At 40.2% G+C, this 18,850-nt stretch overlaps 2 protein-coding genes and 1 long non-coding RNA gene across 4 annotated transcripts in view; 2 read left to right on the top strand and 1 right to left on the bottom strand.

Annotated features, from left to right (window-relative positions):
• LOC143373660 (uncharacterized) overlaps window positions 1-18,850 on the top strand; it is a 423,841-nt gene that overhangs the window by 301,919 nt on the left and 103,072 nt on the right. The window lies entirely within an intron of this gene.
• The window catches only part of LOC143374872 (uncharacterized), a 617,708-nt gene that overhangs the window by 578,111 nt on the left and 20,747 nt on the right, over window positions 1-18,850 (top strand). The gene's annotated exons all lie outside the window — the stretch shown is intronic.
• LOC143368217 (uncharacterized) lies at window positions 4,420-9,572 on the bottom strand. Its single transcript, XM_076810722.1, has 2 exons — window positions 9,193-9,572; window positions 4,420-9,109 (listed from the first exon to the last, which is right to left on the bottom strand). The coding sequence occupies exon 2, from the start codon at window positions 9,023-9,025 to the stop codon at window positions 7,883-7,885; it is 1,143 nt and encodes a 380-aa protein (XP_076666837.1). The 5' UTR covers window positions 9,026-9,109; window positions 9,193-9,572; the 3' UTR covers window positions 4,420-7,882.

The raw sequence follows: 18,850 nt of genomic DNA, 5'->3' as shown, positions 1-18,850 counted from the left end.
AGTGTTGTCTGGTTGAGTCTGGGAGTGTGTGTGTGTTGGGCGAGATGACTGTATGGGGTTTCGCGGGGTGGCTGCTAACGAGGGGTGTTGTGAATGGTTTATTGGGCTTAGTGTGTTGGATTGGGGTTTGTCTTGCATGTGTGAGGTTATGCCCTGTTGTTTGGACGGGATAGTATTGATGTTTCTTAGTATTTGGGAGTATGAGACATTTGTTTGCGTGGGGCGCGGGTTGGGTGGACTTTTGAATCCATTTAATATTGCCGTTTTTAGTTCTGTTTTTCTCGCTAGTTTGATTGCGATCCTATTTTTTAGCTCTTTTAGTTTCGGGCAGCCTTTGTAGGACGCCGGGTGTCCGTAGTTCTTACATCTAACGCAGAAAAGTTTACTAAGTTCTACCTTCTCGTCTTTTTTAATAGCACAATTTCCCGGGTCGTGGCTTTCTGTACATTTTACGCATCTATAATCTAATTGGCAGTTGGACGCTGAGTGTCCCGCCCTTTGGCACCGAGAGCATATAATGGGATCTTTTCTTATTATTTTTTCCCATGTGACTGCGTGGTGTATGAGATATTTGGTCTTCGTTAGCGATTTGGTATCGCTTTCAGGTGAGATTTGGACTAGGAAGAATGGGAGTGGCTTGTTGTTTTTAGCCGATTTCAATGTTGAGAAGTTAGCGACTTTTAGAACCTTGACGTTAGGTATGTTTAGTTTACTGAGTTCGTCTAATACTTCATCCGGTGTGAAACTGTTATCAATACCTTTCAGTAGTAAGGTTTTTGGCTTAATTGATTTTGGTGTGTATGAGAAGAATTTAATTTTCCTTTGTTTTAGTATTTCTATCAGTGCTGCGTGTTCTGCTAAGTTTTCTACTTGTAGGTGGTGTTTGTTACTATTGACGCGCTTAATTCTAAAGTTATTTAAACCTAATGTTTCTTTAGCTATCCTAAATGACGTTTGTTGGGACGTTTCGTAAATATTAATTATAGGCGGCTTTACCATACGTGTTGAGGCGGAGGGTGGCTGCTCGTTTTGGTTGATAGCCCCTGTCTGTAGCGGGTCATGGTTTTGTGTCCGAGTCTGGAGGTCGTTGTAGTCCATCCGTGTTGAGTTAGGGGATGCGGCCCTGTTTGTCCTGCTGGGTCCTGGTAGGTCGATCTGGTTTTCCCCTGCTGCGTGTTGCCTTTTCCTTTTCGTAGGTGTGAACTCTGTCCAAAGGTCGGTAGGCCCGGTACCTGCTTCTGTAGGGGGGGCGGGTCCCTTTGTTTCTTCGTCTATTATTGGACTTCTGCTGGTATCTGCTTTTCTTTTGTACGTTTCGGCGGCGCTTTCTGGTGTTCTGGACGCATTGCGGGCCCTCTCTTCTTCCAGTTGTTTGCTTAGAGTTTCGATGGTTTTCTTTAAACCATCTATCATTGCTACCAGCTCGCTATTTAAGGCTTCACCTGCATCTTTGTTTGGGGGGTCCTTCTTTTTCTTGGTTGTGGTTGTCGGCTTTGTTTTCATGGCGGACGTTATACCTGGTTCGCAGGCTGACGGGTTGTTCCTCTTTTTACTGATGATGTTTGGCTTCGGTTGTATTTTGCTTATGATCTTTTTGGATTTGATGATCCTGTCCAAGCGTGCGTTGATTGCGGAGGGGGAGTTTGCGGAGAGTTTTTCTTCATCTTTGAAGGTCCTCAAGATCTCGCGGAAAACTTCCGGGTTTGTTATGTTTTTGGTTGCACTCAACGGTTTCACTATATTTGTTGGTTCAGGGGGGGCACCCCCCTGCGTAGATGTTGTTATTTCACTAATTTTGGTTGTATGGTGGCACTAGCGGTTTTAAGAAAGTTTGAGTTTCTTAGGCTTCGGCAACTCGTTCAGGTAGAACGAACAGTGGCTCTTGGGCCTTATGCGGGCACGACCGTCACTCACGAACGTCGGCGGAAGAGTAGTCAGCCGCCTAACCAACTCCCCCAAACGCCGTCTCTGACATTAGTCTTTTCCGAATGGTACATATAGCGAAACCAACGGAGCGTCACATGTGTGACACACACACACACACACACACACACACACACACACACACACACACACACACACACACACACGCACACACGCACACACGCACACACGCACACACGCACACACGCAAACACGCACACACGCACACACGCACACACGCACACACGCACACACGCACACGCACACGCACACGCACACACACACGCACACGCACACGCACACGCACACACACACACAACGTCGACGTATAATAATTTATTTTTATGAGAAATTTTATCAGAAATTGTTTCGAACGATGTCGGGAAAGATCGGCGTTTCTCGACACCGCGTCTTTAGAATACCATTGTAAAATAAAAAATTATTGTATTTATTAACTCGTTCTTATAAATAGCGGAATTATTGCATAAAAATAAAATAAAATTCTTTGCATATGTATAGAAATTATTATATTTATTAACTCGATCTAATAAAATAGTGGAATTATGTAAAATAAAATTGCTCACACATACAGGGTGTCCCACTAAGGAGTGGACAGCGCGATATCTCTTAAAGTATTGTCGATAAAAATATAAAAAAAATAGGGAATTGCATGGTTCGAGGGGGCCCATTTATTAGCGCGAACGAATTTTGTTTTCGATTATTATTTTAAAAGATACGATGGTCAACTTCGGTTTTTCAAATGGAACTATTTTTTTTGAAGACCTGAGTTGATAGTGCGTTCCAAGACAAATTCAATAAGCTTTAATGTATACACTTTATTTCCACTGGTTTTTAAGATATTGCGCTTGCAAATTTACTGATTTTCACTGCAAGAAACCCCTCTGGAATGGCAAAAACCGGGGGCGGTCTTACTGGCGCCACGGGTGGCACTGCCTGTTGAAATGGATACTTACCTGCCAAAGGTCTACGCCAGAAATGGCAGGCCCAAAGGCTGGACAATTCTTTTCCGTCAGAAATGCTACTTCGGTAGGTATCGTTACTTTTATTTCGCACTTGCTTCTACGCTCGGATGGCCGGTTCTTTTGGGAGGGATGCAAGTTGGATTGGTTAGGTTAGGAGGAGTGAAAGTTGCTAGACTAAATTTCAACCATAGGGAGCAGATTGTATCAGAACCAATCCAACTTGCATCCCTCCCAAAAGAACCGGCCATCCGAGCGTAGAAGCAAGTGCGAAATAAAAGTAACGATGCGCTTCTCGATACCGCAGATGTACCTACCTAAGTAGCATTTCTGACGGAAAAGAATTGTCCAGCTTTTGGGCCTGCGAACCCTGTCGTAGACCTTTGGCAGGTAGGTATCAGTTTCAACAGGCAATGCCACCCGTAGCGCCAGTAAGACCGACCCCGGTCCTTCCTATTCCAGAGGGTTTTCTTCCAGTGAAAATCAGTAATTTTGCAAGCGCAATATCTTAAAAACCAGTGGAAATAAAGTGTATACATTAAAGCTTATTGAATTTGTCTTGGAACGCACTATCAACTCAGTTGTTCAAAAAAAATAGTTCCATTTGAAAAACCGAACTTGACCATCGTATCTTTTAAAATAATAATCGGAAACAAAATTCGTTCGCGCTAATAAATGGGCCCCCTCGAACCATGCAATTCCCTATTTTTTTTATATTTTTATCGACAATACTTTAAGAGATATCGCGCTGTCCACTCCTTAGTGGGACACCCTGTATAAGAATTATGCAGCCTCAACAAATCTTAAAAAATAGGCCGTGGGAGGAGGAACACGGGTAAATAAAATTGAGAAATAATATACGTTTAAGAAATATATATATTGTTACAAATAATATAGAATATAATAATAATAAATAATAGAATATAAAAAAGAATATAATATAAAAAAGAATATAATATAAAAAAAGAATATATAAATATAAAAAAAAGAATATATAAATATAAAAAAGAATATAATATAAAAAAAAGAATATATAAATATAAAAAAGAATATAATATAAAAAAGAATATAATATAAAAAAGAATATATAAAAAAGAATATAATATAAAAAAGAATATATAAAAAAAGAAAAAAAGAAGAATATAAAATACAATTAAATAATAATAAATATAAATAAAAAAAAAGAATATAAATATAAATATAAAAAAAAAAAAATAAATAAATCTAGTGCGGCGACCGCGGTGGTGATGGCGATGGCGATGGTGATGGCGATGGCGATGGTGATGGTGATGGCGATGGGGATGGTGATCGCCGCTGCCGTATCGGCGGGTGGGGCCAGGGGTGCCGCAGCCTAACCACCCTCGTGGGGCCCGCCGCATTCTCCTCAGCCAGCGCCGGTGCCTCCCCCACCACCCGCGCATTCATCATGTAATATAAATTCTAGAACACACAAAAAATTGATATTATATTTATGATATTATTTCGGATTCCTTCTTAAGCAAAAACACAAGGTTGATTCGTCTAAAAATATAGAGGTTTATTATCAATTACATAATAAATAATTATCACATACATACTTCCACGTGTTTCACTAACCTAAAAATATAGAGAATCAACAATTAAATGTTTGTGCTTCTCTATATTCTCTCAACATATGATCTTTTCTTATAGGGACCTGCACTTGTAGATTCTGTACTACTGGGTTCATTAATTCGATCTCACTATTTATCAATATAATTAATTTTTGTATTAATCAATTTAACCGTCACTCTGTCTATCTCTATTCTCTGTTTTCTTTATCTTCTCAAGTCCTGACCTCTCTCGAGCATCTACGTAACTCACCAGCCTATACACGAAGCTTACATCTCCCCTCCACAAGACGCTTAATTTTCATCCTAAGATGCAAATTTAGCGTTATTTTTACCATACATCAGTCGACACAGGTGTGAGCTTTGTTATATGATACAAACCAAGTGATCTTTTTCTATGACCCGTGTTTACTTTATAAATTGAATCTGATACTTTCTCCGATATTTCAAAGGGACCTATCCTGATTTCATCCATTTTTTTCCTGTTTAATTTATTTCCATTAACCACGTAAACTAAATCTCCTTCTTTGAAATTATACTGTGTTCTGTTTTTATCAAATATAGATTTATTATAATCATGGGATTTTTTTGTTTTGAGCAGTGCTATTCTTCTATCTTGTTCCAAACTTCTTGTATTTTTATTTTTCTCTTTTAATTCAGGTGGTAACAAGTCAGTAGATTCTCCACTTAGCAGGTATTTTGGTGAAAATCCTGTAATTGTGTGATTTGTTTCGTTATATTTATTTGTACATTCTTCTGCTATTTTGGACCATGCTGATTTTTTTCCTTTCTCATTCAGTTTACAGCGTATTCTATTCACCAACGTCTGATTTAACCTTTCGTTTAGACCGTTAGAGAAAGGTGCGTCTACGGCTGTAAAAATCAGTTGTACATTTCGATTTTCAAGGTAATTTTTGAATTCGTTTGAATTTAAGGCCGGATATTGATCTGAGAGCAGTATTTCAATCGTGTTATCTTTCGAAACCTTCTCAATTAGTTTTATGAAGTCTTGAGCGTTTTGATTTTTCGAGCATGAGCTGTATGTAAATCTTGTAAAATGGTCCACTAGTAGATGTAGGTATTTCTTTGTTGATCTTCGACCCCCAAATCCGCCAACTGTGTCCAAAGACATTATTTGGAAGGGTTTCTCGGCTGGACCTAATTGTGACATTAGACCGTATTTTCTGTTTGCTCTTGTTTTATTTTTTATGCAAACTTCACAGTTTTTACACATTATTTTGATGTTTTTCATTATATTCTGTGCCGTGTAAAAAGGTTTTACCTTAGCTTCCATCTGATTTATTCCTATGTGACAGTAGTTTTCGTGAACTTTCTTCAGCACAATTTTACTATATTCTTCACTTAATATTATTTTTTTCCTTTTTCTTTTATCTTTTTTGTAGTAGATCCCATCTTCCATAGTAAATTTTGCATTCTCTCTCAACTGTTTGTTTTGTGCTTGATCACTCTTTATATCTTCTAGACTAATAATATTTACCGTTTTCAGGTTATCTTCGTTATTTTCGTGATTTTCAAACACTGGGTGTCTGCTGAGGCAGTCTGCTTCTATATTCGTTTTTCCTGGATTGTACTTTATTGTAAGGTTGTATTGGGACAAATAGTGAATCATATCCCCTAGTTCATCATCTGTTCTGTTTTTGACATTTAACTTTTCTAGCGGTTTATGATCTGTATATACCGTGAAGGAGTTTCCCAGTAACCAATGTTGCCAGAATTTCAGACTTTCTTTTATGGCTAAGCATTCTAAAAAGATGGCTTTCTTCTTTTTTTGAGATTCGTTCAGCTTTTTTGAAAAGTAAGCTACAGGTTTCAGATCTCCATTTAATTGGATTTGTTTCAAAACCGCTCCTAAACCGTGTATGCTAGCATCCGTATAAATAACTGTCGGTAATTTTGGATCAAAAATTGCAAGATTTGGTCTAGAACAGAGATGATTTTTGATTATTTCAAATGCTTCTTGGCATTCATTTGACCAGTAAAATTTTGTATCTTTACGGAGTAGATTGTGTAGCGACTCCAGTATTATTGTAACATTTGGAATATACTTTCCATGAAAATTAATTTTCCCTAAAAACTGTCTTACGTGTTTTTTGTTTTGTGGAGTTGGAAATTCTCTTATTGATTTTAAGTTATCTTTTAGAGGTGTAATTGTATTATCTTTTATTACGTGTCCTAAGTATTTTACTGAATTTGATGCAAATTTGCACTTTGTGAATTTTAGTCTAAGTCCTTCTTTTTTTATAGCGTCCAGTAATCTTTTAATATGTACTATATGCTCAGCAAATGTTCTTGAGAAAATTAATATATCGTCGATATAATTTTTTGCAAATCTAGATAGTCCATATTTTCTTATAATACCTCTTAAAATTCGTTGAAAAATTGCTGGAGACGTCTTTAGGCCAAAAGGAAGACACGTCCATTGATAATGTCCTTCCTGCGTCACAAATCCTGTTTTTGGTCTATCTCGAATTCTTAAAGGTATGGACCAAAAGGCTGAGTTTATGTCCAGAGTTGTAAAATATTTACAGTCAATGGTCTCAGTCATTAGGTCTTCTATTAAGGGAAACGGTTGAGATTGAGGAACTATTATCTTATTTAATTCTCTAAAGTCTATACATAAACGACTTCTTTTCCCTTCATCTCTTTTAAAGGCTAGTGTCACTGGCGCTGCAAAAGGACTATATGACTCCTCAATCAAATTATGTTTTAATAGTTCCGCGATCTGTCTTTCTATCTCAATTCTATCTGTGATTGAACATCTATATGGTCTTTTATAGCAATATTTTTCCGTTTGTAGGTCAATGAATGCTTCATAATTTTTTACTTTGCCTACGTCATATTTATCTTTGGCGAAAATCTGTTTATATTCATTTATTAAGACGTTTATTTCTTCTCTTTGATCTGAATCTAAGTGTTCCGTGTCAGTAATAAATCGGTTTGTGTCTATTCCTTCATTGAAATTTACTTCATATTCTTGAATTAATTTTCCTGTGTCCTGTTCTTTTTTTTTATTCTCTTTCATATTTTCTTTTAGCTTTTTAACATCTAAATTTTCATCATGAGTCAATCCAAAATTTTTTATTGTATCTAGTCCCAATATCATGTCATTATCAAAATCTTTACTTTCCAATATAAATGCATTTATATTTTTTTCTTCGTCCAGTATTCTTGCTTTTAGAGTTATCAATCCCTCAGTTTTTCCCCTGCCATTAATCGATCTTAACGTGCTGCTTTGTTGATCTTTTTCTCTGTTTTTTAATTTTATTAATTTGGAATTTATCACGGTCACGTTTGAACCAGGATCATAAATTCCTTTAACTTTCAATACGTTGTTTAATAGAACGTCAAGTTTGATTAACGGCGGGAAATTCAGTTTTTTTGATCCTCTGTATTAAGTTCAACTTCTAATATTGAATTTGTAGATATATTTCTATTTTGAGTTCCATTTCTTTCTGCTTTATACCAGCATAGGTTTTCTGGATGGTATCGGTTTTTCTTACCTTTTTCTTCACAAATCTTGCATGGCTTTTTATCACTACTTCTCGTTTCTGATTTTGTAATTCTTCTTACTTCTTTGTTATCCTCTGTAATCTTTCTATTCGTTGTTTTCTCGTATCTTCTTAATTCATTAAATAAGTCTTTTGAGTTTTCTAAATCTTCTCTATCGATTTTGTCTCTCACAAATGCCGGTAATCCCGCAGCAATTAGATTTATTAAAGTTTTTCTATCTATTTCTTTGTTTGTTTCTAACAATAGACGTTCTTTTCTTAAAGCATAATCTAAAAGTGAGCCATTCAGAAACCTGTAATTTATCGCATGCATTACCGGTGACCATCCTTTATCTGCAAAAGTTCCTAGGAAATTTTCTCTCCAAATTCTCCATTCCGAATTTAGTGTATTTCTTATTAACATAGAACTATGCCAGTCTCTGCAATTATCTTCTAGAAACAATCTTAAAATTTCAATTTTTTCAACGTCTTTTGTAATATTTAATCTGTCACATTCGCTCTCGTATGTCGATAACCATAGCTTTACACTAACGTTCTTACCATTGAATTTCTCAATTACAAATTTTTCGGAGATTTTACTTAGGTTTCGATTCTTCAAAGTTTGACTATCCTCTTTATGTTCAGACAACTTTTCCAAGATCTTTAGTAGGTTTTCATCTATTTGTGTTGTTTGAGCCGTGATTTGTTGTTTTTGGGATGTTTGACTTTCTTCTAATAGATAGTCTCCTATTACCATATTTCCACTCCCGTCTTTATAATTACCTAATACTTTTTCGCTTAGATTAAACCATACACTTCGTGTATGTCCGCGCTTCGTCAGAGTCGTTGTAACTTTTTTGAACTCGGGCAGAGCTGTGAGCTCTGCATGATGTTTTTGCGACCACAGGTTACTTGGGATATGAAATTTTATATCTTCTTCATTTGTTATGGATGTAATGGCTATGACGTTTGATTTGGGGTCTTCCGCTGCAACGACTTCAAATTGGAATTTTAACCTTTCCATAATGTTGCGTATTCGACGTCTCTTCTCGTGCGCGTTTCTTGCCCAAACGTGATAATTGTTGATTTATGATATTATTTCGGATTCCTTCTTAAGCAAAAACACAAGGTTGATTCGTCTAAAAATATAGAGGTTTATTATCAATTACATAATAAATAATTATCACATACATACTTCCACGTGTTTCACTAACCTAAAAATATAGAGAATCAACAATTAAATGTTTGTGCTTCTCTATATTCTCTCAACATATGATCTTTTCTTATAGGGACCTGCACTTGTAGATTCTGTACTACTGGGTTCATTAATTCGATCTCACTATTTATCAATATAATTAATTTTTGTATTAATCAATTTAACCGTCACTCTGTCTATCTCTATTCTCTGTTTTCTTTATCTTCTCAAGTCCTGACCTCTCTCGAGCATCTACGTAACTCACCAGCCTATACACGAAGCTTACATATTTATACAAAACATATTAAATATCAAAAAAAAAAAAAAAAAAAAAAAAAAAAAAAAAAAAAAAAATGCAAAGTATTACATACTTGCAGCGGGGGTGAAGGTGGTGGCGACGGCGACGGTGATGGCTGAGGAGAGCCCCAATCCGGTGACCACACCCTCGGCGACGGCGGTCCGGGGGGTGACGAGGGTGGCGAGTTCTGGAACATAGAAACCCGCGATATAATATTTATACAAACGTCTGATTTTAATCTCACACGATTTCAAAGGTTAAACGCAATAAATGTTAAAAAAATACTGTTAATTACATACCTCTGCGCTGCCTCAACACTCGGGGGCTATTCTCCACAATCCCATTTCTTTTCGCAAGAAAAATGTCACTCAGAAAGAAAAAATGTCACTCAGAAAGAAATATCGAGGTTGCGACGACTCGATTTGAATGCAACTGGTCTCGACGCATCTCCTGGCTCTTGCATGTCAAAACCCCCTCCTATCATGAAATCGAGAAATGTACAGCTTTGCAAAGTAGGATGCCTTTGTTCTTCACCATCTTCATCACATGCCACCTGCATTTTCGCTGACCATCCTCCTCCATGTACTTATCTTCTTCTTCTTCTTCTTCACTGAGCGTCCTCTCCTTATTCACTCGCATCTTCTTTCCCATCTTCTTTGACACATCATTCGACTAGATCACACCACTTTCTACGTGAATCGAACGGGTATTGAACGGTTTTGAACGGCTTTCAACGTATACCGAACGGGTATCGAAAGGGTATCGGACGGTTATCGAACGGGTATTGAACGGGTTTTGAACGGCTTTCAACGTGAATCGAACGGGTACTGAACGGCTTTCAATGTGTGCCGAACGGGTATCAAACGGGTACTGAACGGGTATCGAACGGCTTTGAACGGATATCCAACGGATATCCAACGGGTATCGAACGGCTTTGAACGGATATCGAACGAATATTCAACGGGTATTGAACGACTTTTAACGTGAATCGAACGGACGTCTATCATACGTGTATGGTATCGCTTTGATCATGAATCGTACTACTTCTACATAATAATTAGAACTATCGTCTTAATCTAGCGTACATGCAGAAGGTTGGAGGTTGAGGAGGGTGAAGAAAAACTGTTATGCATTAAAAATTGATTATATTTTACTTGTGTATTTCCCTCTGGCGTTTAGACCACCAGTTGAATATTTTAAATACATTTTGCATGGCACAGTGCTTTGCGTGTCTGCCACATCGCAGAGTATTAATTACGTTTAGCTTATTTAGAGATTTGATATTCTCTTAGTCAATGTCTAGCGTCTCGATGATCACGTCCGCTCTCGTATTTTCATCGAGGAAATCCACGAGCCAATCGCGTTTCTGCAGCCCTTTAACGTATACGACATGGGGTGTGTCATCTTCCTCGTCGATCGCATCGGCTACAGCTTTCATAATTAGCTTTTAGCCATACTGTACGGAACGTCACCATCTTCCCAACGTAGTCCATGATGTTTTGCCACCAACCACCGGGTGCTCGATTTGTCGGATTTTGTAAGAAGATATTGTGGCATCGAACTCCCAAAAATATAGTGCGAGAGAATTGTTCCCTTTCGTAGGATAGCCACTTCCTTCGCGACAAATCTTCCATCGACGATGAACCCTTGCAGGTCAACGAATGTTGGTACGACCATTATCGATACAATTTAGAGGTCCGTTCGCTTCCAAGACAGACTGGAGAATGCACTCTTTCTCGTAAAGCATCTCAATTTTCACGATGAAATTTTGTACGAATTTGGTACAGGAGAGGGCGGACAAGTAGCGCAGTAATTTAATTGATTTTGCGCACCACATTTGTCAGCGGATTGTATTCAACCACCCGATCGTGCAGAATCAAACAGTAGGCCGTAGTATTTGCAGGTACGTTTTCTTTACAATCAAATTCTATGCGCACGTCCACGGTGCTATTCTTGATCGACTCATTTTGTCGCGAGCAATCAATCACCACGAGGGGGCCAAATTGCAAAAATTGGGCTACGGTGAATAATGCCTCGTTGCAACTATGTCCGTAATACGATTTACGAAAATGCGTATACATGTTAAATAAGATGGCGTGCCTATTCTTGTCAAAGTCCAAGTTCATGTCATCGTACGGGTAAAATTCCGAGTTGAGAAAAAGTTTTACATTGGTCAATTTGCAGTGGTCAAATCGAGTAACATCTTCAGTCATCACATTCTTTCGAGCAGTCTGTAGAGCAAAGATAATGTATCGCGACTTCTCCAACTGTGCAGCTGCCTTCACGGCCCACGAATGCTTGGTCGTGCTCTGTAAGAGAGGATACTCGTACAGATCCCACGAGCGAAAACTAATGCTCAGGTTTTGTCCACTTTCCAAAGCATGTAGCAACGACAGCTTATTAACGTCGTTCAGCGTCACGTGAGGCATCCGCCATTGCACTTTAAATAATTCAATTTCTGGTTCCAACGTCGGCGATCCTATTAGAGAATTGTTATCGTTGCGCGATCGTATTAAAATCAATTCGTGACGTGCATTAATAACCATGCGTTTGTAATCCTCGCAAAATCCCAACAAATATTTGAGCGGGATGCAAAAATTGAAATGATTTTTCACTATTAGCTCATCGTGCCGTTTCAAGCCCCATCCCGCATTCTCCATATTTTTGTCTTCATCAGATGTCATCGATACATAGTTTTTAAGCGTGCTAGTTATTCCAACGTTTCTGTTGCGATCAATCTCCACACCATTCAGTTCGTATCGAATCTCATCAAATATGAATGCCATGCAATTATTTCCCAACATCACCGATGATACATCATTCGGCTTATTTATCGTCAATTTCCCCTCCAGGTAGAGGAAACTTTCACACGGTAATGTGTATAAATCCTGTTGCTGTATAGGTATTCTTATCTCATCGCTGTATCCAAACGTCGTGTTGACGTAAGGGTTGTATGTGTGAGTCTCAAGCTTGACGATGCGATCATCAAACGTCGGCTTCGCGCCAATGCTTAGAATGTCAGTCATTTTTCAACTTAATTGCGTACAATGAATCCCAGCGATTTCAAAAATGCAATGTTCGCAGCACTGAACCTCTTCTTTTTAGCGTAATCAGAGCTGTTGCAGTTGCAGTTGTTGTTGTTGTTGCAGTTGTTGTTGTTGTTGTTGTTGTTGTTGCTGCAAACAATTTCGTTTGGAAGAAACGTGTTTCTGGAGTCGTTCAACACAAGCATCTCATACGACTGCACCACATGTATTATCATCGACGTCGTCGTACGTGCAGTCTGATGGTAATCTCTTCACCTCGAAAATCAAGCAATCGTCCGTCTTGATCCACAACACGTATCGTTAGATCCGAAATGACCTGTGCGGTGATTGGAAGGTAAATGATCTGCGCGGGCGTTTCCGATATCTTATATCCCGGCGGTACTCTGGGAGAAAATTCATGTATGGTATGTACGCGCTTTCCATTGCTGTACGCGCCAGCGGTCACGCTACATTCTACGCGAATAATGTTCACATTCATGATATTAATCGGATCGTCCGTATCGTGCCACTGTTCCGGTTCTAATACGCGATTCGTCGAGAATCCCAGTAACGATCCAATGTTATTGGGCTTTGTAAAGTCTACAATGAACGAGCAGTACAGCTCACTTTTCATGGTGTTGTTGTTGGGACGCAACACTATAGGATACTCATCGCTGTCGCTACCATCGTTGGCATTGGTGCCATCGAGTTTTTGAGGATATCGCTCGAGTAATCGCTGTTTCAAATACTTGGCAATGGCGTCTAATTCGTATGAACCGTGGGGAATCGTAATGTATTCATGGCTGGTGTCGACGCTGCTGTTGGTCTCATAATTTGTGGTGAAGTAGAATTTATCGTTGCTGGAGTCGATGTTGGGTATTGTATGGTAAGTTTCAAGGGTTGTTAGACCAAGCTCGTAATCATCGCCGCTCAAATCTATGGGTGGAAAGTAGCTCACCGCGAGGGTGCTACTCTTGCCGGTTAGAGTGAATGTTAACGACATATTCCAAGCTGTACGACTGGACTCGTACTGAATCAAAGTGGTGAGAAGTCAATCCTTAAATTTGCAACCAATCGTTTGTAGAAAGCGTAGACATAGTTGACCACAATTGCTCTGATTGTACTCCTGATAAGGCGCGTGATTGTATTCGATTTTCACGACATCTTTATCCAGATATTGTACCAATTCCTTAGGCGGCCGAAGATTGCCAAAGCTGTCGAAGTATACAGCTCGACGCCCCCTCTTCGCATACGCCACCCAATGAGTCCCCGGTCCCTCGACATTATCCAAATTCACGATACCGCTCTCGTTTCGGCGTACTCCTCCAACAGGTAGTGCATTGCGCATAAAAACACCTCTAAAAAATGGAATACGCATACGTTTTGCCAACTCCCCCAATTGCGCATCTGTAGTTACGCCCTCGGGCATTTTTATTGTCTTTTCGGCGTTTTTTTTTTTTGTTTCGATATTCCCTGTACGCGCTTGTATGGTGCGAGATAAAGTCCGCGACCTTCCATGGTGCGATTATGACGCTGCATTTCCTGCAGCTGATGTTGCGCCGCCTTATTATCGTTTACCGCCTTGGCGATCCCCGCTGCTCCACCGGCTAATGATCCGAGAACACCTAGCAGCGGGAGAAGTGGTAATATGCCACCTCGTTTTGCCACCGGAAGTATCCGCTTTTGCGATGCTCTCCTTACAGTCCTTTTGCGGGGTTTTGCTTTCATCCCCATTCCGATTTTCGTCTTAGCTTTCATAGCTGCCCAAACAGCTGTAGCAGCACCTCTTTCACCCAGAGTCGAGTCTCGCGCAACGATGCGTTTTCGCGCTTTGTCAGCGAGAACCTTATCTGCCGTGTGCCTTTCACCGAGGTCGTTGCTACGCGAATATGCAATATCGTGTTCGCGACACGCTGCGTCCAACGGATTGATGCCTCGATCGCAGTAGAATAATTTTTTATATATATTTCAACTGCTCAGCGGTTTGGTCTAGAATATCACAATTATCCGACAGGATCAGAAGCATTTTGAATAATGAGCTGTTTTGCTTCGGCGCGAGCCTATAAATAGAGCGCACCGCAGCTTCGACGTATCAAAATCATTTTTCGCAGTTCACGGAGAGGATGCGATTCGTGCGACAACCAGTGGCGATACGCGTGACTAATTTTGATGATAAATCGCAAATGATGTCTCCGAAAACGAGACGCAGACACGGTAGCATGCTACCAAACACTATACGCTGCCTCATTTGTGGCCCATCAAATTGTGGAAAGACCAACGTGCTGGTCAGCTTGTTGGAAAGTCCTCACGGCGTGTGCTTCGAGAACCTGTACGTGTATTCCAAGTCGTTGCAACAGCCAAAATATAAGTATTTGGAGAATTTATTGACTGCGATAGATGAAATTGGCTACTTTACATTTTCAAATAACAGTGACGTCATCCCACCGAGCGAATCGCTTCCGAATTCCATTTTTATCTTTGATGACGTGGCATGCGACAAGCAAGATACGATAAGGGAATACTTTGCAATGGGACGCCACTCGATCGTCGACTGATTCTATCTCTGTCAGACGTATGCAAAGATTCCCAAACATCTTATACGCGACAATGCGAATCTGTTGATACTGTTTAAGCAGGATGGTACCAACTTGAAACATGTGTACAACGATCATGTAAACACTGATATGTCTTACGAGGATTTCTGCGCTTTGTGCCGTAATTGTTGGCAGCGGGAGTATGGTTTCATGGTGATAGATAAAGATAGCGCGATGTCCAATGGGCGTTATAGAAAGGGATTTAACGAGTTTGCGCTACCGTGAGATGCTCAATCGTCGTCAACACATCGGTGGGAAAGCAACGTCTGCGATACAATGATGATTAGTAGTCAGGAGATTAAGGATCGCGAGAGAATAGCGATGGAAATTGCAAAAACCAGCGAATCCATTCGCAGGAAACATCAGTCTTTGAAGACTGACAAGATGGATGAAGATATCGCGCTGGAAAAATACTTTAAACCTATTACCGAGCCCTTAAAACATAAGGTGGAAAATACTGCTGAGACAGAAGCTGACATATCACCTGCGACGAGTATGAGCATTGAAACATTAACGCCTAAAACAAAAATCCGGCCGAAATGGAACGCATCGCGTAAAAGAAATAGTAAACAGTCATACATGTCATTGGAAAATTCGCTCGTAACCTCCACACCAGTTCAATCGAAGCGGAAACGGTTGAATGTCGCATCAAACGATTCCACGGTTCCTCCTGCGTCAATAAATACATTTCCCGATGTACAGTCGCTCACAACCAATGATGACGAAGACGTGTATGAAACTTCTGCCGATGAGTCGCTTGCAGCATCTATTAGAGAGCAACTCCAAACATCCGAGGGGCAAGAAACGTTTCGCAACCATTTCGGTCCGCTGGGACAAAAATACATGAGCGCAATCCTAAGTGGAGATAGGGATACGACCATAGATTATGTGTACGGTGTATACTTTGGTGGTAGTGGAATGATGCTGGGGGATAAGGTTTTCGATATGGACAAGGATGATAATATAATCATAGACGGTGTAAGATATGGAGGAACGCCTGGTCTGTACGAACTGATTTTCAAGAGAATTCCCGATGATGCTATATACACAGATGCTGATAAACAAAAATACAAAAGTATACTGCTGATGACGAATGCTCACAGACGTGGTCATAACGCACAAAACCCCATATTGGGTAACAAGGGATACAAGTACAAACATGTAATTGCGCCACTACTACCCCGTGTATTGACCAGTAAAGCGGGGAAAGGTCTAAGGAGATCGCGAGTCATGGTGGTAAACGATAACAAGATCGATTATGTGCACTGGGATGATCCCAACGAGCTGGTGGATCGATTGCGTTTGCTGGAAGCGTTGCGTCAGGCGGGTAACAACTCGCACGACAACGAAATTCTATCGATTATCGAGGAACTCCGCGAGGCAGGCCTCATTATAAATTAAACCGCACGCCGATGATGTGCACTGTATGCGTCGAGATGCCGATCAACAAATTTGGGGTATCGCTCGAGAAGAGTGGAGCAGCTACAATGGACTATTACAAATGGAGCGGCATGCTTCGAAATTATATGCGTGATAACGCTCTTTGCGTGACCGGTGCCGACTTTGATGCAAAATCGCGCAAGATACGACGCGTAGCTCAGCCGGTGGCCGACACAGATGCCGTTAATAAACTATATGTGAAAAAGAGCATTAAACTTTTGAGAGAGCAGCAGGAAGAATTAGAGATGAAGCTGGTCGCGTTTCAGAGAGATATGCTGACGTTGCAAAACAGCGTTCAAAAGATATCGCAAGCATTGAATCCTATCCCGCAGCAACAATGCGAAGGAGAATCATGCGAGACGGTTGAACTTGTCCAGAATTTCCTTGGGGCGGTGGAGAGCACATAATGCACGTACACGATAATTATCGCATCATTCGTGGCAAAGATACATCTGCGATCAAACATGCAGCCATTTAAGAAATCCATGAGTGAAGAAAACTATGGCCACAAGAAGCTACAACTTGTGGAGGAATTGCACGCTCCAGCTCGAAGACATTTTCCTCGGAGGCGCGTCATAGTGCGTGGATACGACGATCTGTGGCAAGCTGACATTGTAGAAATGCGTCCATACTCGCGATTCAACCAGGGTCACCACTACATACTCACCGTCATCGATGTGTTGAGCAAGTATGCATGGGCGTTGCCGCTCAGGACTAAAAGTGGCGCTGAGGTGACTAAAGCGTTTGCAAAGATATTTAGAGATCGATATCCGAAAAATTTGCAAACCGATCAAGGAAAAGAATTTTACAACACCGATGTGCAGAAACTCTTGAAGAAGCATGACATTAATCATTATTCAACGTATTCGGTGATGAAGGCCTCCGTCGTAGAACGTTTCAATCGAACTTTGAAGAACAATATGTGGAAACTGTTTACGCTCAATGGAACCTATAGATGGACCGATTCGCTACCGCGTCTACTTGCAGAGTATAACGCGCGAAAACATAGAACCATCGGAATGCGTCCTTGCGATGTTACCCCTGCGATCGCCGACAAGCTGCTAGCCACAGTATACAGCAACCTAAAGATCGCTGCTCCAGCGAGATTCGAGTTGGGCGAGTTTGTGCGCGTGAGCAAATTTAAAACCATCTTCGATAAAGGCTATACGCCGAATTGGACAACGGAGGTGTTCGAGATAGCCAAAGTACAGACAACTAATCCCGCGACGTATCTGCTCGTCGATTCCTGTGGAAAACCCGTTGCCGGAGGATTCTATGAACACGAGCTGCAACGCGTCGCCGATCCTGATGTGTATCTAGTGGAAAAAGTGCTGCGTAGAAAGGGGGATAAGGTATACGTCAAGTGGTTGGGGTTTGATAAATCACACAATTCTTGGATAAATAAAAATAATGTATTGTAAAATAATAATAATAATAATACATGGTTCAATAAATACAATGTTATACATACAAGTTCAAATTTCTTTTTTTATAATATTTTTATAATGGAATTTTACAACGGAATTTTATAATGTCCCCAGGGCAGAGTGTCGGTAGAATCGGGTACGATATACCGCTTGTCGTCGTATGGACTTAGAGCGATTTTGGATTCTGAAATGGTGTACACTTTATGCAATTTAGACCGTATGCATGATTGCCTGCGAACCATTTCGATCTCCTTTTGCAAACACTGCGCGTAGTCGTCGAAAGTTATCGTTCTGGCTATGACGTTGGTCTTGACGCCTTTCGCTTTTTTCGTATCTTTTTTACCGTCTACGCGAAGTGCATACATTTTCGCTCTAAGACCTACGAATTCGGTCATTATCATCCTATTATTTTCGTCCTTCATCAGCCCCGGAACCTTCTTATTTAAGCGCGGCATATTATATGTATTGTCAGTAGGATAATCGCTTGTGTCGAATCTATCGATATTGCGTTTCACGGACTCGTAGATATCATCGCATCGAATGTGATAGATGAAGCTATCAGTGTCTGTGTATAGAATTTTACATTTTTGACCATATAGTGGAGACATGTACTCGTGATGAAATTCGTACAAATAAATTTTTGATATGTCTAGAATGCACATACCCACATATATCGGTTTGTTGAATTTCACCTCGAGTTTTCGCAATTCAACAGCTATTAAATTTTCCGAAAAAACACTTCTGCTGTGGAAATTCGGTTTCGCGATCATTGCCTCCGCACCATATCGCCCTTCCCAATGTGTTAAAAGTTTTACGTCCACCTGATTTCGCACATTTTCCATAGTTTTACCGAATACTGCGTTGTTCAT

The sequence above is a fragment of the Andrena cerasifolii genome, chromosome 1, assembly GCF_050908995.1.
Source record: "Andrena cerasifolii isolate SP2316 chromosome 1, iyAndCera1_principal, whole genome shotgun sequence".
Lineage (NCBI taxonomy): Eukaryota > Metazoa > Arthropoda > Insecta > Hymenoptera > Andrenidae > Andrena > Andrena cerasifolii.
The sequence above is the reverse complement of the archived record's forward strand: the minus strand, read 5'-3'. Positions and strand labels throughout refer to the sequence as shown.

Coding starts and splice junctions, on each gene's coding strand:
- LOC143368217 (XM_076810722.1), bottom strand. CDS start 9,025: ATGGAAAGGTTAAAATTCCAATTTGAAGTCGTTGCAGCGGAAGACCCC.